The sequence below is a fragment of the Narcine bancroftii genome, chromosome 8, assembly GCF_036971445.1.
Source record: "Narcine bancroftii isolate sNarBan1 chromosome 8, sNarBan1.hap1, whole genome shotgun sequence".
Lineage (NCBI taxonomy): Eukaryota > Metazoa > Chordata > Chondrichthyes > Torpediniformes > Narcinidae > Narcine > Narcine bancroftii.
In genome coordinates this window covers 149999798-150027327 of record NC_091476.1, presented here as the reverse complement: position 1 = coordinate 150027327, position 27530 = coordinate 149999798, and the positions used below count along the sequence as shown (strand labels likewise).

General features: G+C 39.9%; 1 protein-coding gene across 1 annotated transcript in view; it reads right to left on the bottom strand.

Moving 5' to 3' along the window:
• Nucleotides 1–5204: 5204 nt before the first annotated feature.
• The window catches only part of LOC138741366 (uncharacterized), a 46043-nt gene continuing 23717 nt past the window's right edge, over nucleotides 5205–27530 (bottom strand). Inside the window, exons 4-5 of the mRNA XM_069895323.1 lie at nucleotides 8439–8511; nucleotides 5205–5512 (exon numbers count right to left, since the gene is read on the bottom strand). Of these exons, the coding sequence (XP_069751424.1) occupies nucleotides 5244–5512; nucleotides 8439–8511 (342 nt within the window). The 3' untranslated portion in view covers nucleotides 5205–5243. The remainder of the gene's footprint in view (nucleotides 5513–8438; nucleotides 8512–27530) is intronic.

Below are 27530 nucleotides of genomic sequence, written 5' to 3'. Positions count from 1 at the left end.
CCAAAAAAAGTACCGCAACCGAAGACTGGGAGCAGTTCAAGATGCAGCAAAGGAGGACAAAGGGATTAATCAAGAGAGCAAAAATAAATTACGAAAGTAAACTTGCGGCAAATATAAAAACCGATTGCAAAAGCTTTTATAAATATGTCAAGAGGAAAAGATTGGTGAAATCCAGAGTAGGTCCTTTGCAGACGGAATCAGGGGAATATATAATGGGGAATAAGGAAATGGCAGACCAATTAAATTCTTACTTTAGTTCTGTTTTTACAAGAGAGGATACAAATAACCTCCCAAGGATGTTGGGAAACATAGAGACTAATGCAAGGGAGGAACTGAAAGAAATCAGTATCTCTAAGGTCATGGTCTTGGGGAAATTGATGGGATTGAAGGCCGAAATTGCAGAACGAAGGATCATCGGGCACAGGAATGTAGAAGCCAGCCTCGGGGAAGAGGATGGCAAAGAGTAGATGCCCATTGCCTTATCTAAATCCCTTTGCAGGCCAGGACTGTAACCAACGGCCCCAGTTCTCCTTTCAGCAGCCCAACCCATAGGGGTGCATGAAGGAGGCGGTGGTAAAAGCCCCCCTCCTCCAATTGTTCTTAAATGGAGAAAGCGCGCCTATGCTTAATGTGTGGGTGGGGGAAAAAGAGAGTTTGATGTTAGTGGATACCGGAACCACCATGTCATCTGTGCCACCATCCACAGGATTACCCCTGAGTGACAAAACTGTAGATAACATTGGGGTGTCCAGGACCCTTATGACTGACCCTGTTTCACAACCCATCATTCTGAGGTGGGAGATAGTCAAGTAGAGGAAAGATTGATTGTATCACCCACGACCCCTGTCCTTATTTTAGGGAGACAAGCTCTCTGCAAACTTAATGCTACTTTATATTGTAACGAGGAGAGCGTTTATATGCAATTGCCCACCGGTAATACATAACAGCTTCTGCATTCGCTGTGCGATTCTAAGCAGGAACATGACAAGTCACAACAAGTCCCCATGTTGCCCATGATACTCACTCGAGATGTCACTACCCCAGAGCAGCTTCAAGTAATACAGGAGCTGGAATTTAAAACCACCCAAGAAACCGCTTCCGCCCAAGAGCAGTGTACGTGGGAAACCCACGGCTGCTGAGTGGACAAAGGCTTGTGGAAGAATAAAGATGGAAGGGTAGTGTGCCTGCAAAGTCTATATCGACCCATAGTAAAACTGGCCCACAGGCAAGCCCACCTGGGAAAGGCGGGAATGCTGCATAATATAAAGCATGTATGGTTTGCCCCCGGAATTTCTACAAACATCGAAAGACAAGTGAGGAATTGTCTAATCTGTCAGCAGAACAATTGGGGACGCTCACCTGCCGAATTTGATCAATTCCCCCTTTGAGAACTTGCAGATTGACTTTGCCCATATGCCCCCTTGTGGGGGCTGGTTATAGTGGATATGTTTACCCAATGGATAGAAGCCTATCCAACTAGGAGAGATGATGACTAGACAGTGGCCAAAATCCTGATGAAGGAATTGATTCCCTGCTATGGGATCCCCAGATGGATAAATAGCATTAGAGGGACCCATTTTACAGGAAAGATAGTGATAGCCCTGACTGAGAAAATTAGGGATGCAATGGTACTCAAGCCAGAGATATTTCTGAGACAGCCAAAAATGAAACTTTGAATTTTGCCATCCCCTCAAATAAAACAGACTCCCAGAGCCTTGTGGGCCTCCTAAGTTATTGGCAGCAGAACCTACCCCACCTTACCCTGCTCTTTGAACCACCCTGTGGGGTCTCCCATGGGAAAGCCACATTCTTCTGGGGACCAGAACGACAGGCTGCTTTTGACACAGCCAAGCAAGCTGTTGAACAAGCACTGCCCCTTGCCCCCTGCCAGGCAGGTGTTCCTTTTAAATTACAGATCTCGGCCAGTAAGGCAGGTGCTGATAGAATCCAGCAGAAGATCCAAGGGTGCAGAGTCCTGCTAGTCTTCTGGAGAAAATCTCTGCCTGGTGCTGCCACTCACTACAACCCATTTGACAACAGGACATCAATGACAGCAAACTGACTACTGACTAACAAGACAGTTCGTCATATATTACGAAAAAACAATCAGTAAAAGAACAGCTGTTGCTCTGGAAACTATCACTGGACATTCTATCTTGTCAACCCTTCAACTTTTTTAAAATTGCATGATTTGCTGTGGTTTTTACAATGCATAATGTCTCTAAGCACCCTCAGAGAAACTGAAATTTGTAGATACATAATCGCAGTGTGGATGTAAAGTTACAGTTTGTGAGCTAACCAGTCAATGATCAGACCATCGTATATATTTTATTTTGCAATGACCCCAGAAACTCCCATTAACAGAAAAAACACCTCATGGGGTGGGGGCTGTGGGAACCTTTATTTATTTAAAAATGCTAAATTGGCTAATTTTCTGTCCTGACTCCTCTGGGCTGTCGTTACAGGGATCCAACGCAGGCACTTGGGGCCCCCTGTTGAAAGAGAACATGACCAGGAATGGCATCCTGGTGTCAAACGTCAGCCCAGAAAAGCAGACGCCCCAAGTACATCCCGGATGTAGACCTGCTGGCCTGCCCCCTGCCTCACCATGGGGTAGCACGGTGACAGGCACATGGATGACCTTGCACTGCCTGCTCGCAGACATTGGTAAGGGTGCTCACATTTGCCAGCTAAGCTGGAGAACCCAGCATAGGAGTTGATGACCAAATAAATTCCTTTCTCTATCCTCCCCTCTGACATTGGGGAGAAACTCCCACAGCATCCTGCCCCATTGGTAACACAATAACCCTGTTTGATCAGGGGTGCAGGGACTGGTGAGGTGTTGTCATTGAATTTGACTCTGTGCCTTGTCCACCATTCGGATGGCTCTAGTGAATATATTGACCCACTTGATCAGTCAATGAATGGCAATGAAACCTGACCACTATTTGCAACTCCTTCCTCTAGTGATGACTAGCTATTTCCGCCAAGTTGATCACCGCTCATACTACATCCTATATTCCAGGGAATGGAGGTCACCGAGGATGGGTTACTGTCAACACTGCATGCTGAGCTCGTATGTATGTACCTCTGACTCAATGCTGCACATTTTGAGAGCCTCCAAATGGGTGATGAGAAACTTGCTTGACTTTGGAGTATGTATGTTGGCAAGGGCAGTAAGTTCTTGTGCCCATTGGGAAGAATAACTGCCCTATAATCCATTTCTTCTTTGGCTTGGCTTCGCAGACGAAGATTTATGGAGGGGGTAAATGTCCACGTCAGCTGCAGGCTCGTTTGTGGCTGACAAGTCCGATGCGGGACAGGCAGACGCGGTTGCAGGGGAAAATTGGTGGGTTGGGGTTGGGTGTTGGGTTTTCCTCCTTTGTCTTTTGTCAGTGAGGTGGGCTCTGCGGCCTTCTTCAAAGGAGGTTGCTGCCCGCCGAACTGTGAGGCGCCAAGATGCACGGTTTGAGGCAGTTTCACAATATGGCTTCAGCTTTGAAAAGACACAGAAATACCCAACGATGTACTCAAGGGGATAGAATATAAATAGAACTAGCACTTCCACCGCTGTAATTTTCCATGTATTAAAGACCAGACAGCAGTACAATTGCAATCCTCCACAATCCATAAGTTCCTGGCCAATGGGTTGCAGGCTTATAAAAATGTAAGCTCAACAGGTGACACAACATACCAATGATTGTACTGCTGCGTCCAGAAGGGACAAAATGTAATGTGTCTAAGTTTGCTGATGCTCCTAAATGGAATGGAAAAGGAAATTGTGTCGAGGATATGGACCATCCATCTGCAGAGATGTATAAATGAGTTAAGTGAGAGGGCGTGGGTCTGGCAAATGGTAAATGTGAGCTGATCCACTTAGGATGAAAGATGGAAGATCAGATTATTATTTGCAGCATGCTGCCATGCAGAAGGATATGGGAATGCATGAAATTCATTTGCAGATGCAACAGGCTATCAAGAAGGCAAATAGAATGCTGGCTTTCATGACTAGAGGGTTTGAATTTTAGTAGCAGGGAGGTTATGCTGCAACTGTACAAGGTACTGGTGAGGCTGCATCTGGAGTATTGTGTCCAGTTCTGGCCTCCATACTGGAGGAGGTGGTGCAGAGGAGGTTCACCAGGTTGATTCCAGAGATGAGGGGTTTAGCCGATGAGGAGAGATTGAGTCATCTGGGACCGTATTCACAGGAATTTAGAAGAATGAGAGGGGATCTTATAGAAACATATAAAATTATGAAAGCAATCCATAAAATTGAGGTAGGTATGTTGTTTTCATTAGTAGGGAGACTAGAACTAGGGGACATTGCCTTAATTCAGGGTAGTAGATATAGAATTAAGATGTGGAGGAACTGCTTTTCCCAGAGGATGGTAAATCAATGGAATTTGCTGCCCATTGAAGCAGAAGAGGAAATCTTAGTAAATATATTAAAAACAAGGTTGGATAGATTTTTACATAGTAAGGGAATTAAGGGACATGGGGGAAAGGCAGGTTGATGCAGATTAACCTATCATCAGATCAGTCAAGATCTCATAGAATGGAGAAGCAGGCTCAATGGGCTGGATGGCCTACTCCTATTTCTTATGTTCTTATCCAGTTGGAAATGATAGTAAACAACCTCAGCACTGGAGTTGGAGCCGCTGCTTGACTGCTGAACTGACTAGGTTTCAATCCTGATCTCCAGTGCTGCCTTTGTGGAGTTCAGAAGTCTTGCCTGCAGGTTTTGAATGCTTCAGTTTCTTCCTATTTTTCAAAAATATGCAGGTTAGTAGGCTGTTGACCACTAAATTTCCTTTGAGTGGATCAATTGGTAGAATATTATGGTGGGGTGGGGTGGGGGGGGGGGGGGGGGGAGAAGGAAAGGAGAGGAAGGAAGAGACAGATGGGAAAATGGGAAGAATGAAATAGATTTTGAGAGAAAGTAGGCAATTGGCTTTCTGTTCACCTGAGTACAGATGAAAATTTGGTTTAACATGTCTTAATGAAAGTTATTCTGACTATTCAGATCTTCATCAGTGTTCCAGTCAAGTTTCTGGAAGAAGTCTTTAATCCACAATTTAATGTAAGAATAATTATAGAGTGAAACTGATTACTGATAGATTTTTGCACTTGCTTTAGAGGCTTCAAATAAAAAGTCACTTGCTATAACATCTTACTGTAAATAAACCACAAAATAATTGATGCTGTATGATGACAACAAAATTTAATGCTTTGGAAAGATGGAGCTATGGGAATTTTGCTAGCATTATATGAATAAATAAAATTATGGTAGCCCCTAACAGGGCAAACAGTGCAACTGTTATACAACTGACTAAACCAACAGTAACAATCAGCTGTTGTACATCAACATCAGTGTTAATGATGCGGTTTTGCACATGCAAACTTCTGCAGCCGAAAAGAAGAACGGAGATGACAAGTGTTAAATGAGTTGCCAGCACTACAATGACGTCATGCTCCAAGTGGAATGGAAATGTTGAAAGGTCTGTGTTGAACTCTGTAAAAAAATTTAAATAAATAAAAGCGGGCATTACTATCACATTAACTGGTCCAATAATAATAAAGAGCTTTAAAAATGTGAGTGTACAGCTGAAAGAAGTATTTAATTGGATGGGGCCTCTGATCTACTTCATTTGCATGGAATTGGAAATTTGTTTAATGGGTAAGCACCTGCATTTTCCAGAAGGTAAAATTACAGAGTAATAAATGACCATTAATGTACTTTCAAGGATGTTAATCGAAACCAGGTCAGCCTTGTTCTATTGTGAAGACTTGTAGTCTTTTGAATTATACATCTGAACAATTTTGCTGTCAATCAAGTTTGTTTTAATAATTGAACACATTCAGAAATCTTCACTGAGTTAAAAAAAAATTTTGTGGCAGCTGACATTTTTTCCTTGCCCTACTGCTATGAAATAGGCAGAATAAAATTGACTGGACCGTACATACTCGTGTAATAGTCGAGTTTTTGGACCAATTTTTCAGGTTAATTGGGGGGAGGGGGGTCAACTTTTGCATGGATCATACTTTTGACCACAGTAAGTATCTGATGTTTTTCAAGGAGATGGGAGCTCGGACAGCCAGGACTGGGTGGTAAAGTCTGAGACTTTAGGAACTCAGATGGGTAGGCCTTGGAGAAAGTCTGTAGTCGGGGCATCAGGAGCTCTGGTGGGCAGGTGGGCAGCTGAAGTGAGGATCCATGGTCGAAGCATCATGGTCAGGTGGGTGGGTAGGCTGGGCGAGGATCTGTTTTGGGGCATTGGAAGCTTGGATGGGCAGGCAGTTGGGACCAAAGTATGGGGGTTTAACTTTTACATCGTATATATGGAAAACACATGACTCAAGCCAAAAGGTTGGGGGGGGGGAGGGGAGAAGGGGCAACTATTACACAAGTTTATACAGTAATTTGCAGCAAAAAAAAGCTTTTTTTGTCCAACTGGTACTTGAGTATTTATACTCATTTCTGACTTATTACATTAGTTTTCTGCTATCCCATAGACATCATGCCTCTACATGTGTGATGGTTATCTACTTCAGCCACCAGTAGGATTCGCAATCTTACTCAAGTTTTCTATTCTTTTACTTTTTAACTTTTTTAATGGAATTGCTTACCTGTGTAAACATTGCTCTGTATTCACAACAATGAACAGCTTCATAAATGTTAAAGGACACTAGCACTTTGGACTGTTTAGTAGAAAAGACAGCCTCCAGTCTGCTGAAATTTTCCTCTCTATTCTAGTTATCATTATCAATTTGTTACTGGTCTGAGATATGTTAGAATAGATATGGGTAAAATATGTCTTTAAAAGAGGTAGATTGGGGGGGGGGTGCAGTTTAGGTTGCACTTCACAAAGAGAGTAACACTTTACAAAAGACATCTCATTTAAAATGCAAGAGCTTTGCTGAAGTGAGACATTATCTCACCAGGGACTCTGCAGAGACAATGGAACTGCTTTGGAAAGGACTTCAAAAGGAGGTGCAAATGGAACATGATGTTGATCATGTTCAGACTCAGGTACTGATAAGATCTTTCGAAAATTGGGTTTGGAGCCTTGGGAGAGGTCATTTGGTCTTTACAAAGAGAGAGAGGAAAAAACAAACAGGTGATTTCCATCTTGGAGTGAGAGAAGTCAGTTCTATAGCAGCAGTTGAGGCTGAAAAATGGCAAGCTCGCAGGCTTGTTGAAAATCCTATTTTGAAGATGGGTTGTAGTCCTTACAAGAGGAAATGGCTGGCTAGAGTGTTTCTCCTGAAATAAGGGAAACAAGAGGAACTCTGTGGTGACCTGGAAGGCAGGCTTGTTGAAAATCCTATTTTGAAGATGGGTTGTAGTCCTTACAAGAGGAAATGGCTGGCTAGAGTGTTTCTCCTGAAATAAGGGAAACAAGAGGAACTCTGGTGACCTGGAAGAAGAGGTTATCATTTGGCAAACCCATGATGGGGCAAGTTTCTTCAGTAAGACTCTGAAGTGACTGATTGGAGGGAATCAGACTGTGTGTCCAACGAGCCACAGATTTCTCTCTGAAACCAACACCATTTTAACTTTTAAGCACCAGAGCCTGGCGGATATTATAAATGTTGAATTCTGTGTATTGTCTGAGAATTGTCTGATACCGGAGACCTTGGAGAAGTGAAAAGTGATGGGCAGTGAAACTGAACTTTCCTGCACATATACACATACACATGTGCTTAGAATTAGAATGGTAGGGGGGGTGGGTGAAGTTAATAATAATAATCAGTTAAGAATTGATCCTGTTATGTTTAAAGAAAATTAAAAGCAACTAGTGTTTAAGTAACCATTGTCTTGGTGAATTTCTATTGCTGCTGGGTTTTGGAGTCCTCTGGGCTCGTAACATTGCACACTTCAAAAATTTTCAACATTGCCTTTGCTTTGCAGCAACAAGAATGAGTGTTCTGAACAAAACTCCAAATAATTTTTTTCATTACTTCCCTGTTTATGTATTCCATTGCTCTAGAAAGGAATAAAGCAAAAGAAGTAATGAAACACAACTTTTAAGTGTTGCATAATAATTAATTGAGATGTAACAAAGTCATTGTTTAAATTGAATAAACTAATTTTTCTAAATAACTAATGAATTTTGAGGTTGAAGCGTATCTCAAGGAAATTTTCAACAGTCCCTTTCCAGGTTTTGAACTACATGTTTTCCATATCTATGGTTCTGCTACATCCTGTAGTGAGCATTCTGGTATGGGTTATATCCATATTAAGGGAGTTAACAGGAGTGGCAAACAGAACAGATTGTCATGTTTTGAATTTATAGAACTAACATGAAGAATATTACAAATATGCTTATTAGCTCAGATTTTTTGCTGGCATAGCTACTGTTGCAAAATGTCAAATTATTTCCTGAGTTTCCATTGTAATAAAGGCATTTGTGTTTTACTGTATATACATGCATTACCCTTCTCCGATGTATCAGATTCGCTATTTGCGGAATAATCTTTAGATTCCCCTAGACTGATGACTTTATTGACCTGAAACAGAAATATATTTGACTCTAATGCAAGTTGTCATTTTTAAAAAGAGGTGATAGTTCTGTAGATTTACCAATTACATTTCCTAAGATTAGATTCAGAGCAGTCCCTTTTCTTGTCAGACTATCTACATACTTATTCAAATGGATTTCTGTGGGATACATCCAAAATTCTGTTACTTTAAGCCTTTACCACTAAGGTAATACCAGTTAATGTGGGGAAAGTTGAAATCCCAATGACTGCAAACTCTTAGAATTCTCCATGTTTTGCCAGCATACCTGATCCTCCATCTTTTGTTTGCAAGTATATGACAGGCCTCTAAAGTGATTGACCTCCTTTTGTTTCTCTCATGTAAGGTCTTTATTTGAAGAATTTTTTTGAATGTTGTACTCAATCTTGCTGTAAATGGATTCCTTAATTGCAGCATTACCTCCTCTTTTATAAACCCTCCTCATCACCTTCACACCTGAAAATTCTACACCTTGAAGTGCTGAGTTGATAGTCCTGTCCCCTTCAACACTCATTTGTGATTATAATAGCAACAATATCATATTTTAAAAATAAATGCAATTTAGTCTTGAATTCCCTCCATACATACCCTGCCTTCTTGATCTTTATTTAACTGCACGTCCCCCTACACTCTCTGCCAAATCAGTTCATGTCCTTCTCCCATAACCCTACCAATTTTCCCTTCCCCCAAGAATGTTCCAGGTTCAAATGTACCGGTCCCACCTTCCCCCTCAATGATGAGAAATGTGGAGGCCTCAGTCCTACACAATTTTTTTGGAAACTCATCCATTGAATCTCTATTTAAGTTCCAATATGCATTAGCTCATGACATTGGAGGTAATCTCCAGTTTACAATCTTAAAAATCTTGCTCTTTAATCTGCTGTTGAGCTTCCCACATTCACGTTACCTGTGCCATCAGGACCAATGTGAACCATGACATCTGAATGCTTACCCTCTTCCTTCAGAATTCATACAATATTTCCATGATATAATTGACCCAGCAGGAAGGGTACACATTATCCTGGAGAAACATCATTATTTCCCTCAATGTTGAGTCGTTTATCACCAATGCCTCTGGACTCCTGATCTATGCTCTGTGCAGACAAGATAATCACGGTGCCATGATCTTTGTTCTGGCTGGATTCTGAGATACATTTACCTCCTCCATTTTCCATGGAGAAAGATTTTGGAGTGAGATGCAGTCCCTGATTACCCAAAATACCTGCCTTGATGAGCACTCAGTGGCACAGAGACAGCTTCTTCCCCACTGCCGACAGATTCCTCAACGATCAATGAACCAACGACGGTGCTTAATTTTTCATGCACAACTATTTTTTATACATTTTATTTTTGTAAGATGGTTCATAATTATTAATGATGGAACTATAATGCCTTTGCAAACATTGAATTTTGTGACTTGTTCATGACAATAAATTCTGATCGTTCTACCTGGTGAATATCCATTTCTTCACTGACTACTTTTCTGCATGTTGACTGAAGATTTGCTATCCATGATCCAGCCTTGCTGTTTCTGCCTGGTGTTCAAATCTGAAACTTTGCACTGCAACTAGTCAAGTCAGCATATTGTCATCTGATCATAAAACCCAACGAGACAGTGTTCTCCATTCCTTGGTGCAAAACATGTGCAGACAAACAATGCATGTGCAGGACAAATATTTCATCTATAAATAAAAATATTGTGTACATATGAAAGTCTCAGAGTTTCTGAGAGTCTGTGAGTAGTTCCTTTAGTTATTCAGCATTCGCACTGCTCATGGGAAGATACTTTTCCTCAGCCTGGTGGTGCTGGCTCTAATACTCCTGTATCTCTTCCCATGGCTCCACTCACTGATGTGTTCATCCAAACTGAAAGGAGCATCTCAGAATTCCCATGTGCTGTTATGACATATCAATTTCTGATTTTCAACTGCATCAACCACCAATCTAACTGGAAGTAAAACACAGAATTCTGTGAACCAATCTAACTGGGATCAATGCCTCGTGTATCACCAAAGCCTAGTACAGAGTTGCCTGGTAACTTGTCAAAGGTGCCTGCCAAGGAACACTGTGGGAAATAAAAGTGGTTTTATTTCCCAGTGTTCCTTGGAGGGTGTGTTCTCTGAGTAAACATTGAGAAGCTGGAAGGACTCAGTGGTCAAGCAGCAGCCATGGAGAGAAATGGTCAGTCATTGCTTCCTGTCAGAATCCCTTATCAAGGGTAAAGTGGAAAAGGGAAACAGCAAGCATATTTATACGGAGGACTGCCCTGGCAGACATTGTCCCACCAAATCCTCCTCATATCTTGGCACTATCTTGTCTTCCCTTGTCCATTTCCTTCCCATCCACATCAGTAACACAACATGTGCTCTCCAATTTTTTGAAAACTTCCAATACCCTAGCTTGTGTCACCTCATCTTCACCATGTGCAATCCCTAAACACATCCATTCCCCATCAGGAATGACTCTAGGCCCTTCATTTGAATGCAGATCCATTCAGTCACATTCTACCTCCACTTTTCAGAACTCGTTCTCACCCGTCATGTCGCTTTCAACTCCTCTTCTATTCTCCAAACCCAGGATTTATCCTTGGGCACATTCATGGGCTCCAGCTATGCCCACACTTTTGTTATTTAGGTAGAACAATTCTTTCTTCATGACTGATGACTGCATTGGTGCTGCCTCTTGCGGCCAGTGTCGGACTCAATCAATATTGTTAACTTCATTACCAACATCCACTCACCCTCAGATTCGCAAGGACTATTTCCACACAATGATGCCCCTTCTCTCTTTTGTATTGATAACAGGTTCTGACCCAAACCGCTGACTGATCATTTCTCTCCCCAGGGGCTGGGTTGCCTGACTCATTGAGAGTCTCCAGCTTCTCATTGTTTGCTAACAGATTCCAGTTGCTACAGTTATCTGTTTCTCTTTTCACTCTGGTGTCTGCCTCCCTTTTTATAAACCCAGGCAGCACTACTACAGTCATCTGAAAAGGTTATAATTACAATTGCAAAGCAGATGCCTCCACAGATGCCTTGCTTATTTCTTTTTTAAATTTAGACATACAGCACAGCAACAGGCCATTTCGGCCCATGAGTCCTTGCTGCCAATTTACATCCAATTAACCTATACCCTCAGTATGTTTCAAATGGTGGGAGGGAACCGGAGGCCCTGGGGAAAACCCGTGCAGACACGGGGAGAAAATACAAACTCCTTCCAGACAATGTGAGATTCAAACCCCGGTCCTAATTGGCTCTGTAAAGGCATTGTGCTTACTGCTACACCAACCGTGCCACCCTATTTGAACTGAACATGCAAGCTCCAGCTAAAAACTTTGCACTTACAAGGATATTATTGCAAACAGTACATATTTCAAAGACTAATCTTCGGATAAATTGAAGAAAAAATACCCTTTTACTAATGAGGGAGGTAGATTTGCAACTTTAAGGAATCCTTAATGTTACAATGAATTAACATAATGAGCTTTTAAGCAATCATATATAGCTCAAAATCAACCTTGTTGTAATCTGGTAATGAAAGTTCACCTCACCATTTTCTATACAAGTTAAGCACAGATAATAAACTAGAATGAATATGACAATGGATAGAACCTCAGATCTTATTGCAAGGAATTGGAAAAAAATAGATTATTGTTTCACTTGTGCCACTGAGATTTGCTTCCAATCGTGGCCTTAATTCAGCGCATCATTTACATGATCTTGCTGAAATTTCACTAGAACTACTAAAATGAATTACACGTTTATTACTCACTGTCACCAATAAATCTATTATACAAGAACATATCAACATTATTGTTATTTTAGTTTAGCAATTGTCACTGCAAAGATGTAACATTTTACATTCTGTCAATGAATAAACTGGTTTTTAAACTGGAAAATCATAAATTCACACTCTGGAAGTAATTGGACAGATGGAGGATTAAATTTGCGTTGTGGGGAGCCAGATGAACTTTAGTAATTAAATAGCTTGAAGATGAGGTAAATCCTAGGATTGGCCTCTGCATCAAGATATGCCCCAAGGGGTTGTGCAATGCCTATTGAAACCAATTCAATCTATTTCCCTCATCCCAGAATTTAATTGAAAGAATATTCAATAAACTGCACTTTTGCTTCATTTGTTATTTGCTACATATTGTGGAAGCTGCACATAATATCTTTACATATATTTATTATAGTTGCAAATAAGCTTTGTTTACTTCAAAAAATCATTGTGTTGTGAAATTATTTCAGATATTAAATGGAATCTTAATTTTCATTTATGAAACATTTTATTCAATTCAGCTGCCTGGCAACTGTCCTGTGCAGTGAATATATATTACATATAACTAGTTCATTATGGCTTTACAATGTAATTGGTTCTTCTTGTAATGAATTAAAATGGCTGACTGTTAAGCAAGAAAATGTGAGCACTCATTTCACAAAAACAAACTCTCCCTATTCATAATATTAATGGGCATCCTTGCCACTGATCCACATCAGGAGACACTGGGAGGAATGAGCAAAATCTCAAATGTCAGGTTAAAGATTTGTCTTGAAAGGAGAGAGAATTAGAATAACCTGGGGAGGAAATGCTATAGAGCTTAGAGTTGATGCATCTGAACTCATTAGACATTCCTAGGTCGCTAAATTATTTGTTTCCTATAAACTGAAATGTTTTGTGAGGAAAAATCAGACCCAGGAATGCAAATAGGATCAAATATTACTTTAGTTCTATTATAAAACTTATCTTAACCCTATAATATTCAATCTTGCATGTAATTTATCTTTGAAAGCCAAATCTCAATCCATTAATGTAAACTGACATTGACCTTGTATCACGGAACCATTGAACAGCAGAGAAGTGACCATTTTGCATATGAAGTAGGATATAATAGCAATGAACTATTTAGGAATGGTGGACCATCGCCTTCCCAAGATCGTGTTATATGATGAGCTCTCCACTGGCCACCGAGACAGAGGTGCACTAAAGAAGAGGTACAAGGACTGCTTAAAGAAATCTCTTGGTGCTTGCCACATTGACCACCGCCAGTGGGCTGATATCGCCTCCAACCGTGCATCTTGGCGCCTCACAGTTCGGCGGGCAGCAACCTCCTTTGAAGAAGACCGCAGAGCCCACCTCACTGACAAAAGACAAAGGAGGAAAAACCCAACCCCCAACCCCAACCAACCAATTTTCCCTTGCAACCGCTGCAACTGTGCCTGCCTATCCCGCATCGGACTTGTCAGTCACCAACGAGCCTGCAGCAGACGTGGACATACCCCTCCATAAATCTTCGTCTGCAAAGCCAAGCCAAAGAAGAAAGATTTAGGCTAATCTATCTTCCCAGCTCTTTGCCTATAACCATGTAAGATATGGCGGTTTCAGTGTTTATCTGGGTAGTTTTAACTCCAGTGAGGGCTTCTGCTTCCATTATTCGTTTAGACAATTAATCCATCCATCTCTGGGTAAAAATAAATCCTCATTGTCCTGTAAACTTTCCACCAATTACTGGTACTTTAAATGTATAACCTTTAAGATATTGATCTAGTGCCATGTAAAAAAAAGTTCCTTCCTTACCCTGTGTTGACCTTCTACTTCTTTTCTTCTTGATTTAATATGCCATCTATTCCATTTGTTCCTAAAATAAAACTCAATCTGGCCAAGCAATTTTCATAACGAAAATTGTCCAGCACCAGCCAGCATCCTGCTAAATCTCCTTTGTGCCCTCCAGTGTAATCTTGCAGTGTGGTGACCAGAAAAGTGCACAGCAGAGTCTAACCAGCCTTTCATACAGTTCTCGCATGACCTTCCCGTTCTCAAATTCAATGCCTCAGCTAATAAAGGTGTGTATCTAATATGCCATCCTCTCCATCTGTATGCTACCTTCAGGAATCTCAAGACACTTATTTCTTTAAAAGTCAGCATTATAATGCTTTCCACACCAAAATGTAAGAAATACCAAGCCTGTATATGTTTATGACTTGTCCAAAATATTCAATTTTGGAAAAAGAAAATGTTACTAGATTGTCAAAAAAATAATTTTTAAAATGATGAATTCATAAGTATATTATACTCAGAGATGAAAGCGATGTAAGAGAGTAACGATTGGTTGGAAATGTATAAATGGAACAACATAATTAAGAGTAATGTTTCTTTTGAAATCAAATAAATAATTGTGACATTATTGATAGCTTTCTTCTTTATAGTATGTTCGTAACTGATGAACAAGATGATCTTGGGTTGTAATATTCCATCTATTGCACAAAATAAAATATTGCAGATGCTGGAAATTTGAAATAAAGACAGAAAATGCTAGGAATACTCAGGACGTCAGGCAGCATCTCTGGAGTGAGACAACATTGATTTTTCAAGACTGACCTACTATCAGAACTGAAAAATATTTGTAAAAAAGTTGATGGTGGGAAAAGAGAAAGTCCCCAGCAAACACTTGCAAAGTTACTCTGTTCTATTGACTGGATGGACTGCTTGCAAAACTAAATAAGTGTCTTGAGATTCCTAAAGGTACCATTTTGTCACTACTGCAAAAGTGTATGTGCCTTTTTCAAAAAATTCCAGGATGAGAAATAATGGATTAACTGAATTCATTTGTTCAGATTTCTTTTAAAAATTATTTTATCAGGATTTTGAGGCCACTCCTTTTGAGGCTGTAGAAGAAATCGAGGCCTGGCACCTACATTTCATTCTTCAGAAAAGACTTTCAAACCTTGGGAAGCCAGGTCAGCTGGATGTTAACTGCGTTAACATATCTCCACTGTATTGGGCGTGAGACTTTATCAATTTCAGTGATTCTGTTAGCCATGAAAGTTCGAAACCCTGTGGTTTTATTGTGGATGTACAGAGGTGCTATCAGTTCAAAATATGGAATCTGTTAGTTTCATCTGCATCTCTTTTTTCAACATTCTGTCCATTCTACTTGCCATGGTAGCAGCCGTCAATTCCATTCATGGGATATTGACTGGCTTCAATGGAGCTACTCTGGCCTTTCCCATTGCAAATCCACAATGTATCTGATCCTTGTTATTGTGCAGTAATGGGTAACTAACACTTCCGTAACCATCTTCACATGTATCAGCAAAATGTGCAATTGAGCAGATGTTACAGTTCCAAAATATGTGTTTTGAAACATTTGTCAATCTTGAAGTCTTCCAGCTTATGAAGATCCTGTATCCAACATGTCCATTTTTATACAATGGAATCTGGTATTTCATCATCCTAACCAATCTTCTTCCTACACAAATCTTGCAGGATGTTCTTGAAAGTTAGGACAACTGGTGCCAATATTCCTAGAGGATCATATATCGAACTGACTGTTGATAGAATACCCCTTCTTGTGAGAAGTCGGTCCTACAAAATGATTTTGAACTTAATAATGACACACTGAACACACCATTGTACACCTAACAATAGAAGATTATCCATTGGATCCATAGGAAGATTATCATGGTCTAAGTCCAAATTCTTCATTTCTTTCAACCTCTCTCTTTCGGGTATGTCAGCTAATACCTGGCGACTGTTACTTGTCCATTTGGTAACTAATAAACCTCCTTTGTTGCAAATTGCCTTTAACTCATGATAACGAGGTATTGCTTTCCTTACTGTAGCTGCAGAAGTGAGACAGTCATCCACATAGAAGTTATTCCTGATGGTGCTTGAGAGCTAAATTGTTTCATATTATCCTCAGCACACTTCCTAAGGAAAAAATTCATACAACATGGTGATGAAGTTGCTCCAAATGAATGCCCTGTCATTCTGTATTTCCCCCATGTTCTGACTGTAGTCCCCATCAGGCCACCAAAGGAATTGTAAAAGTCATGGTCTTTATTGCTTCAATGTTCCATCAGGTGAGGCCATGTTGACTGTGGAGATGCGGTTGCTGTTCAGGAACCAAGTCGTGGCCTTCAGAGCAGGTGACGAAGCACCCTTAGCGATAGCAACAGCTGAGCTGTCTAAGGCTATCAGGAAAGCTAAGCGCGTACAGGCCCAGCACATTCATTGTCACTTCCTGGACAGCAGGGACACGCGACATGTGGAAGGGGATCCAAGATATCATTAACCACATGACTACACCATCTGCATGTGCTGGTGATGCTTCTCTCCCTAATGAACTGAATAACTTCTACAAACGGTTTGAGGTGAAAAACGATGTGGCAGCGGAGAAGACTACCCCTCCTCCAAACAATCAGGTGCTATGACTTACAGTGGCTGATGTGAAGAGAGAACCAGGCAAAGTCAATCCAAGGAAAGCCGCTGGACCAGATAACATTCCCGGCAGTGCTCAGGGGTTGTGCAGCTCAGCTAACAGATGTTCTCACCAACATCTTTAACATCTCCCTGAGTAGCGCTGTGGTCCCTATGTGCTTCAAAGACGCCACTATTGTCCCCCATGTTGAAGAAGTCATTTGAGTCCTGCCTCAATGATTACTGCCCTGTCACACTCACATCCAGTGCTTCAAGAGGCTCTTCATGGGGTACATCAAGCACCTGCTGCCCCGTTCACTGGGCTCCCTGCAGTTTGCACATAGATCCAACCACCACAGAGGATCCTATCACCACTGCCCTTCATCTAGCCCTCACCCACCTGAAAAATAAAGACTTGTATGTTCAAATGCTATTTATTGGCTTCAGTTCGGCATTTTACACAATCATACCTCAGTACCTGATAAGGAAGTTGAGCCTGCTGGGTCTAAACACCTCCCTCTGCAATTGGATTCTCGACTTCCTGTCGGTGAGACTTCAGGCAGTCTAGATCGGAAACAACACTTCCAAGACTATCACTGAGCACGGGGTGCCCCCCCCCCCCCCTACCCCCAGGGCTGCGTGCTCAGTCCACTGCTGTTCACTCTGCTGACCCATGATTTTGCAGCCAAACACACTTCAAACCACATCATTAAGTTCGCTGATGACACGACAGTGGTGGGCCTGATCAGTAAGAACGACGAGGAAGTATACAGAGATGAAGTGTTGACACTGACGAATTGGTGCAGAGCCAACAACCTGTGTCTGAACATTAAAAAAAAACAAAAGAGATGATTGTTGGCTTCAGTAGGGCCTGGGGACATCATGCTTCCCTAACTATTGACGGCTCTACTGTTGAGATCATCCAGAATATCAAGTTCCTCAGAGTGCACCGAGAGGAGAATCTCACCTGGTCTTTTAACACCAGCTCCATAGCCAAGGAAGCCCAGCACCGCCTCTACTTCCTGCAAAGGCTGAGGAAAGTTCATCTCCCACCCTCCATCTTCACTACATTCTACAGAGGATGTATTGAGAGAATCCTGTACAACTGTATCACCTCCTGGTTTGGAAGCTGTACCACCTCAGAATGCAAGACCTGCAGAGGATAGTGAAGTCAACAGAAAAGACCATTGGGGAACCTCTTCCTAGCATTAAGGACATCTATTACACTTGATGCAGGCAGAAAGCAATAAACATTGTCAAACACTCCACACCTCCCACATATAAACTGCTCTCCCTTCTGCCATATGGCAGGAGGTACCTTAGCCCTTGGGCCCTTATGTCCAGAGGGAGAAACAATTTTCTCCCCCAAGCCATCAGACTCCTGAACTCCAGTACAGATGTGGATAGTGTGCCATGGACTTTAAGTGTAAATGTCTTAATACCTTCATATTTTAATTTGTTCACTGCTTTCCTAACTTATATCTATGTAAATATGCTCTGTGATCCTGGAGAAACGTTATCTCATCCTACCATGCGAACATGGCATGAACGATAAATAAAGTTGACTTGACTTGAATGTCTTTAGTAATGAAGACAGGTTCTTTACGGAATGTAGATAAGACTCGTATCAATATATTTGTCAAATCAGGACACTGAAAGAGTTGAGAATTTAGTGAAAATCCTGAAAGTTTTTCCCACAATCTAACACCATTTTCCTTCAAAAAAGCACATTTTTCCACTATGTGTCATCTTTTCCATCTGTGCACATTTTTCCAAATCATGTTTATCGTTACAGATAAATATGATTTTGATGCACCATCAATCACTCAGCAGACTATTGTGGAGAAACCAATAGGCTTTCATTCACTTGAAAACATAACATATCCCTACTGTTCAGTTGTCCTGCACTGACTTGCAGGGGACTGAAGAACAGTTACCTTTATACAGGAGCTTGTGGGTAGGTGCCACAGGTACAACGGGCCAATAGTTATGCTTGACCATTACAGTGGTTTACCACACATTTCTTCACAATAGGCAAACTTTCATTTTCCTTAATTTCTTTATCCACCACTGTCAGTGAGGTGGCAAATGTACTTTTTAAAAACTTTGGTTGAGGATACAATTTGGACTTCTCAACTTCTTTACTCACTGCACCTTTGATAATTCCATACATTGGATCTGTGAGAGCGACCACTTGCCCTTCAATGAACTCCACCAAATCCTTAAATGTAGCTGTCACATGGTTTCTGGTCTTTTTTTTAAATTTTTTTTATTTTTCACACCATAAATCACATTAACCATGGTACACACTTTTTCCTTTTCACACATATACAGTGCCATTTTCTCCACCCCCCCCTCCTCCCATCCCACCCTCCCTACCTCCCCCCTCCCGTCCATTTAAGGTATAAAATCTAGGATACATTAAACCAGTCAGACAATGTTGTCATTCAATAAAAATACACCAGAAATTCTACTGAGTCCATTCTTTTCATTTCCTTTTCCTTCCGTTAACTTAGGTAATGATTGTCCCTGGTAGGTTTTCGCTATTTTATTTAATGTAAGGCTCCCATATTTGTTCGAATATTTCAATATTATTTCTTAAACTATATGTTATTATTTCTAATGGAATACATTTATTCATTTCTATATACCATTGTTGTATTTTAAAATTATCTTCCAATTTCCAGGTTGACATAATACATTTTTTTGCTATGGCTAGAGCTATCTTAACAAATCTTTTTTGTGCATCCTCCAAATCAATTCCAAATTCTTTGTTTTTTATGTTACTTAGGAGGAAGATCTCTGGATTCTTTGGTATATTGTTTTCTGTTATTTTATTTAATATCTGATTTAGATCTTCCCAAAATTTTTCTACTTTCTCACATGTCCAGATTGCATGAATTGTTGTTCCCATTTCTTTTTTACATCGAAAACATCTATCAGATACTGTTGGGTCCCATTTATTTAACTTTTGAGGTGTAATGTATAGCCTGTGTATCCAGTTATATTGTATCATACGTAACCTCGTATTTATTGTATTTCTCATCGTTCCGGAGCATAACTTCTCCCTTGTTTCCTTTTTTATCTTTATATTTAAATCTTGTTCCCATTTTTGTTTAGTTTTACCATTTGTTTCCTCATTCTCCTTTTCTTGCAGTTTAATATACATATTTGTTATAAATCTTTTGATTATCATTGTATCTGTAATCACATATTCAAGGTTACTTCCCTCTGGCAAACTCAAACTGCTTCCTAATTTATCCTTCAAGTAGGATCTCAATTGGTAATATGCCAGCGATGTATCTTGAGTTATATTGTACTTATCTTTCATTTGTTCAAAGGATAAGAATCTATTTCCTGAAAAACAATTTTCTATTCTTTTAATCCCTTTTTTTTCCCATTCTCTAAAGGAAAGGTTATCTATTGTAAAAGGGAGTAACTTGTTTTGCGTCAATATTAGTTTTGGTAATTGATAATTTGTTTTATTTCTTTCTACATGAATCTTCTTCCAAATATTGAGGAGATGATGTAATACTGGAGAACTTCTATGATGTACCAATTTTTCATCCCATTTATATAATATGTGTTCAGGTATCTTTTCCCCTATTTTATCTAATTCTAATCTCGTCCAATCTTGCTTTTCCCTTGTTTGATAAAAATCTGATAGGTATCTTAATTGTGCGGCTCTATAATAATTTTTAAAGTTTGGCAGTTGTAAGCCTCCTTGCTTATACCATTCTGTTAATTTATCTAGTGCTATCCTCGGTTTCCCCCCTCTCCATAAAAATTTCCTTATTATTTTCTTTAACTCCTTGAAGAATTTCTCTGTCAGTTGTATTGGCAATGCCTGAAATAAGTATAATATCCTTGGAAAAATGTTCATTTTAATACAGTTTATCCTTCCTATTAGTGTTAGTGGTAAATCTTTCCAATGCTCTAAATCGTCCTGTAATTTTTTCATTAGTGGATAATAATTGAGTTTATATAGTTGGCCGAGATTTTTGTTTATTTGTACACCTAGGTATCTTATTGCTTGCATTTGCCATCTAAATGGTGATTCCTTCTTAAATTTTGAGAAATCCGCATTATTCATAGGCATTGCTTCACTTTTATTTACGTTTATCTTGTAACCCGACACTTCTCCATATTCCTTCAATTTCTTATATAATTCTTTTATTGATAGTTCTGGTTCTGTTAAGTACACTATAACATCATCCGCAAATAAACTGATTTTATATTCCTTGTCTTTTATTTTTATTCCTTTTATATTATTTTCTGTTCTTATCAATTCTGCTAGTGGTTCTATAGCTAACGCGAACAATAAAGGTGATAGTGGGCATCCCTGCCGTGTTGACCTGCTTAAGTTAAATTGCTTTGATACATGTCCATTTACTGTCACTTTCGCTAACGGTCCCTTATATAATGCTTTAATCCAATTAATATACTTCTCCGGTAAACTGAATTTTTGCAATACTTTGAACAAATAATTCCATTCTACTCTGTCAAAGGCCTTCTCTGCGTCTAAAGCAACTGCTACTGTAGGTGCTTTATTCCCTTCTCTTCTCTTTCTTTGGCTTGGCTTCACCGACGAAGATTTATGGAGGGGGTAAAAAGTCCACGTCAGCTACAGGCTCGTTTGTGGCTGACAAGTCCAATGCGGGACAGGCAGACACGGTTGCAGCGGCTGCAGGGGAGAATTGGTTGGTTGGGGTTGGGTGTTGGGTTTTTCCTCCTTTGTCTTTTGTCAGTGAGGTGGGCTCTGCGGTCTTCTTCAAAGGAGGTTGCAGCCCGCCAAACTGTGAGGCGCCACGATGCACGGTTTGAGGCGATATCAGCCCACTGGCGGTGGTCAATGTGGCAGGCACCAAGAGATTTCTTTAGGCAGTCCTTGTACCTTTTCTTTGGTGCACCTCTGTCACGGTGGCCAGTGGAGAGCTCGCCATATAACACGATCTTGGGAAGGCGATGGTCCTCCATTCTGGAGACGTGACCCACCCAGCGCAGCTGGATCTTCAGCAGCGTGGACTCGATGCTTGACCTCTGCCATCTCGAGTACTTCGACGTTAGGGATGAAAGCGCTCCAATGGATGTTGAGGATGGAGCGGAGACAACGTTGGTAGAAGCATTCTAGGAGCCGTAGGTGATGCCGGTAGAGGACCCATGATTCGGAGCCGAAAAGGAGTGTGGGTATGACAACGGCTCTGTATACGCTTATCTTTGTGAGGTTTTTCAGTTGGTTGTTTTTCCAGACTCTTATGTGTAGTCTTCCAAAGGCGCTATTTGCCTTGGCGAGTCTGTTGTCTATCTCATTGTCGATCCTTGCATCTGATGAAATGGTGCAGCCGAGATAGGTAAACTGGTTGACCGTTTTGAGTTTTGTGTGCCCAATGGAGATATGGGGGGGCTGGTAGTCATGGTGGGGAGCTGGCTGATGGAGGACCTCAGTTTTCTTCAGGCTGACTTCCAGGTCTACTGCATGAATTAAGTTAATAAATTTACAAATATTGTCTGTTGTGCGTCTTTTTTTGATAAATCCAGTTTGGTCTAAATTTACCATTTTCGGTACATACTCTGCTAATCTGTTTGCTAATAGTTTAGCTATTATCTTATAATCTGTGTTAAGTAAAGATATTGGTCTATATGACGCTGGTGAGAGTGGATCTTTCCCTTGCTTTAGTATTACTGTAATTATTGCTGTTTTACATGAATCTGGTAAGCTTTGTGTTTTATCAATCTGGTTGATTACTTCCAGGAGGGGCGGAATTAATAAGTCTTTAAATGTTTTGTAGAATTCTATTGGGAATCCATCCTCTCCTGGTGTCTTATTATTTGGTAATTTTTTTATTATCTCTTGTATTTCTACTATTCCAAATGGCTCTGTTAAATTATTTTGTTCCTCTCTTTGTAGTTTTGGTAGTTCAATTTTAGTCAGAAATTCATCTATTTTCCCTTCTTTCCCTTCGTTTTCAGTTCGGTATAATTGTTCATAGAATTCTCTAAAGTTTTCCTTAATTTCTTTTGGATTATATGTAATTTGTTTGTCTTTTTTCCTTGATGCCAATACCATTTTCTTAGCTTGTTCTGTCTTAAGCTGCCATGCTAGGATTTTGTGCGTTTTTTCACCTAGTTCATAATATTTCTGTTTTGTCTTCATTATATTCTTCTCCACCTTATATGTTTGTAATGTTTCATATTTTATTTTTTTATCCGCCAATTCTCTTCTTTTAGTTGTATCTTCCTTCATTGCTAATTCTTTTTCTATATTTACTATTTCCCTTTCCAACTGCTCTGTTTCCTGATTATAGTCCTTCTTCATCTTAGTTACGTAACTTATTATTTGCCCTCTGATGAACGCTTTCATTGCATCCCATAGTATAAACTTATCTTCCATTGATTCCGTATTTATTTCAAAATATATTTTTATTTGTTTTTCAATAAATTCTCTAAAATCCTGCCTTTTAAGTAACATGGGGTTTAATCTCCATCTATACATTCTTGGAGGGATGTCCTCTAACTTTACTGTCAATATTAAGGGTGAATGGTCCGATAGTATTCTAGCTTTATATTCTGTTTTTCTTACTCTATCTTGCATACGAGCTGATAACAAAAATAGGTCTATTCTTGAGTATGTTTTATGTCTAGCCGAGTAATATGAATATTCCTTTTCCTCTGGGTGTTGTTTCCTCCTTATATCCAAAAGTTGCATTTCTTCCATCGATTTAATTATAAATTTGGTTACTTTGTTCTTTCTGTTAATTTTTTTCCCAGTTTTGTCCATATTTGAATCCAAATTCAGGTTGAAATCCCCTCCTATTAATATGTTCCCTTGCGTATCTGCTACCTTCAAAAAGATATTTTGCATAAACTTTTGATCTTCTTCGTTAGGTGAATATATATTGAGTAGATTCCAAAACTCCGAATATATCTGACATTTTATCATTACATATCTCCCTGCTGGATCTATTATTTCCTCTTCTATTTTAAATGGCACATTTTTACTAATTAATATAGCTACACCTCTTGCTTTTGAATTATACGATGCTGCTGTTACGTGTCCTACCCAATCTCTTTTTAATTTCTTGTGCTCCAATTCAGTTAAATGTGTTTCTTGCACAAATGCTATATCAATTTTTTCTTTTTTCAGTAAATTTAGCAGTTTCTTCCTTTTAATTTGGTTATGTATTCCATTAATATTTAAAGTCATATAGTTCAACGTAGCCATTTTATACTTTGTTTATCTTCCCTTTCCGTTTCTCCATCATTACCTTTCCTTCTTATCCATTTCTGTTTTCTTGTTTTGAACCCTTTATAAGACAACATTCCTAAAACATCAAACATTTTCCTTATTCTCCTATTTAAAACTTCTTTAGCCCCAATCTCCCCTTCCCCTCCTGAGTTGTCCTTTATCCCTTGTCGGACAACCACATCTCCCCTCTCCATTTGGATTTGCGAATTCACTCGCAAGCGTCAGCTGACTTTGCAGTGACCGCAACTCCTCCCCACCCAGCCCCCCCAGAAAAGATTTCACTTTTCATATGTAACAAAGGTCACTCTTTTAGTTCCCTCCTTATTCCCTCTATTCCATTTCCTTCCCTTATTAATTCTTGTCTATACTATCTATATTTTCCTCTAAATACGGATACATTCATGTTTGCACATTATACATATACACACATATACCTCTTTACCCACATACATATAAATCGTGGTCATTTTTACTCTTATTACATATCTTCATCTCTCTGGTTGTTTTGTAGTTGTTCTGCAAATTTCCTTGCTTCCTCTGGATCCGAGAATAGTTTTTTTTCCATAAGATCGTTTTCGATGTATTGAACTCCTTTCTCTTCTTCAGGAGTTCAAAACTTATGTGTCTTTTTAGTTCGCAGTCTTTTGTACTCTCGTTACACGTCTTCATCCCTCAGTCTATTTTGTAATTGTTCTGCAAATTTTCGTGCTTCCTCTGGATCCGAGAATAGTCTATTTTGTTGTCCTGGAATAAATATTTTCAATACCGCTGGATGCTTTAGTATAAATTTATACCCTTTCTTCCATAAAATCGCCTTTGCTGTATTGAACTCCTTTCTCTTCTTCAGGAGTTCAAAACTTATATCTGGATAAATGAAGATTTTTTGCCCTTTGTACTCCAGTGGCTTGTTGCCCTCTCTTACTTTTTCCATTGTCTTCTCCAGTACCTTTTCTCTTGTAGTACATCTTAGGAATTTTACTAAAATAGATCTTGGCTTTTGTTGTGGTTGTGGTTTAAAGGCCACTGCTCTATGTGCCCTTTCTATTTCCATTTCTTGCTGTAGTTCTGGACATCCTAGGATCCTGGGGATCCAATCTTTTATAAACTCTCTCATATTCTTGCCTTCTTCATCTTCCCACTATCTTTATGTTATTTCTTCTGTTATAATTTTCCATTATATCTATTTTCTGAGCTAACAGTTCTTGTGTCTCTATAACTTTTTTATTAGATTCCTCTAATTTCTTTTTTAAGTCCTCGACCTCCATTTCTACTGCTGCTTCCCGCTCTTCCATCTTGTCCATTCTCTTTCCCATTTCTGTTAAGGTCAAATCTATTTTATTCATTTTCTCTTCTGTATTGTCTATTCTTCTTCTTAAATCATTAAATTCTTGCGCTTGCCATTCTTTAAATGACTCCATGTATTCTTTAATAAGAGAAAGTATATCCTTTATCTTGCCTTTCCCTTCTTCTTCTATTTCACTGCCTCTTCCTCTTCTTCTTCCTCTGGGTTGGCCACCTGTTGTTTCTTTGTTGCCCTTTCCTTCTCTTCTTTCTTGTTTTCATTGTCTTCTATGTTCTCCTCTTGCTGCAGGTGTTCTGCAGCTGTCATTGCCGGCTGTGGAGATTGACTCCCCAGCTGGTCACCCCTCCCGTCGGTGTGTTTTTTTGCATGCGCGGTTGCGCACTTTTACTCGGCTCAGCGAGCCATTTTTGTAGTCTACTTTCTACCGACCTGAGGGAGCGGGTTTCTCTCTCCACTGCGGGCCTCTTCGAACAGGTAAGGCCTTCTCCTTCTTCTTCCGTTGTCTTCTCTTCCTCTCTTCTTACCGTTGATTTCGATTTTTCTTTTTTCGTCGCCATCTTCTTTCCACCTTTATACTCACTTTTCTTTAATTTTTATTTCTGTGCCTTTGTGTTTTCCTTTGTTTTTTCCGACTTTTCTGGAGAGGGCCGGAGTTCACCGTCTGGCCACTACTCCATCACGTGACTCCCCCTCTGGTTTCTGGTCTTCAACAACTTGACTTCTTCATCGCTCTCTCATCCAGAGGGGTAATTTATTTGCAATGATTACCATTATCATTATGTACGTCAAGCTCTTGAAGGTGGCCACTCTTCGTCATGACATTGCAAAATCCTCTGAGAAAGAGTAAGTTTGCAAACCCTTCGTGTCATCCAGTCTTATTAACAACTATGAAAGAGCCTTCTGTACATAAGCTGTAGAAATTTTATACTTGTGCCAAAATGCTTCTTTGGTAATGACTTAGCCTTTTTGAATCTTTCATTAGGCAACTCTTTACAAGATCTTATGGTTGTCCACTCGTGAACTGCTGCAAATAAACAATCCTCCAGTCTTCCCATCATCATTAATTCTGGACACCAAAGGCCTATACTTTAACACTGAATTTAAAAGAATTAACTTAATTGTTTATTACTGCTTGTTACACACAATTTGTAAGAATAGTTTGACTTGATGAAAATACCTCGTTAATATCATCTCACACTCCAAACAAAGCTGTTAAACGATTAGGTTCAAGATGAATGTGTAATATTATTGACAAAACATGAAAACCCTCCCTCCAATAAGTTTCAAGAGCTTGACGAGACCAGAGCATATGTATCAAGGTTGCTTCCCCGTCGTTACATCTGTCCCATCGGAGATTTAGATCAGGAAACATATGGGATAATTTATCTTTAGACATGTGTAATGGAAGATACTAACCTGTTTTTTTTAAACTTGTAGCTCTGGGTTCTGCAAGGCTGAGAACCTGCTTGTGTTTTAGAATCAGCAGACATAAGCTAAATTCCACTGAGGGGCCAGAGATGCTGTTATCTGACGAAAGGACATCTGTGTACCGAGAACATTTAATCTTCTTGCTTGTTTTGGTCACAGACTGTCAGAGGCCTAGCCTTGATGCAAAATAAACCATTGTATTCAAAGTGATAAGCTGAAAATTATGTTATTCGTTAGAAGCCTAGCATGCTAGCTTGCTCGCTTATCTTTCTGCTGCACTGGGAATAGGTGCTTGGGTAAGCAGTTTTTGGGTAATATAAGCCATGGTCCCACTGCTGAAGTTTGAGACTCTCCGAGAGGTGGCAATATCTCTCAGCAAGAAGAACTTCTGGAGTCCAGCCAACGTCCCGGTCAGGGGAGAAGCTGCTACCGGCGCCCTGACAACCTACTACAAGTGTGCAGTCGTTGCCTCGCTTCGGCAGTTGGGACCAGTCCAAGCGTTGAAATGTATAGTTGGGAAGGGCTTGCATATTGTAGTGTGAAATCAGCTTTTGAATTTGTAATAAACATTTGTATAAACTGAACTGCTCTCGGTGTGTGTGTGTGTCTATTTTCTTTCAGTAACTCAAACACTGTGACCAATCTAAAACGAACAAAATGAGAGGTATAAGTTTACCCAAGACAACATGTATGACCGATGTACAACCTGAACTGAATAAGAGAATGTTAAGCACATGGTGAAGAAGTGTTAACTAATTTAAGAATCAAATCCCAATTTTCGTCAGAGATGGAAAACTGTAGATCATGCTCCCATACTCTTTTAATCTTATCGA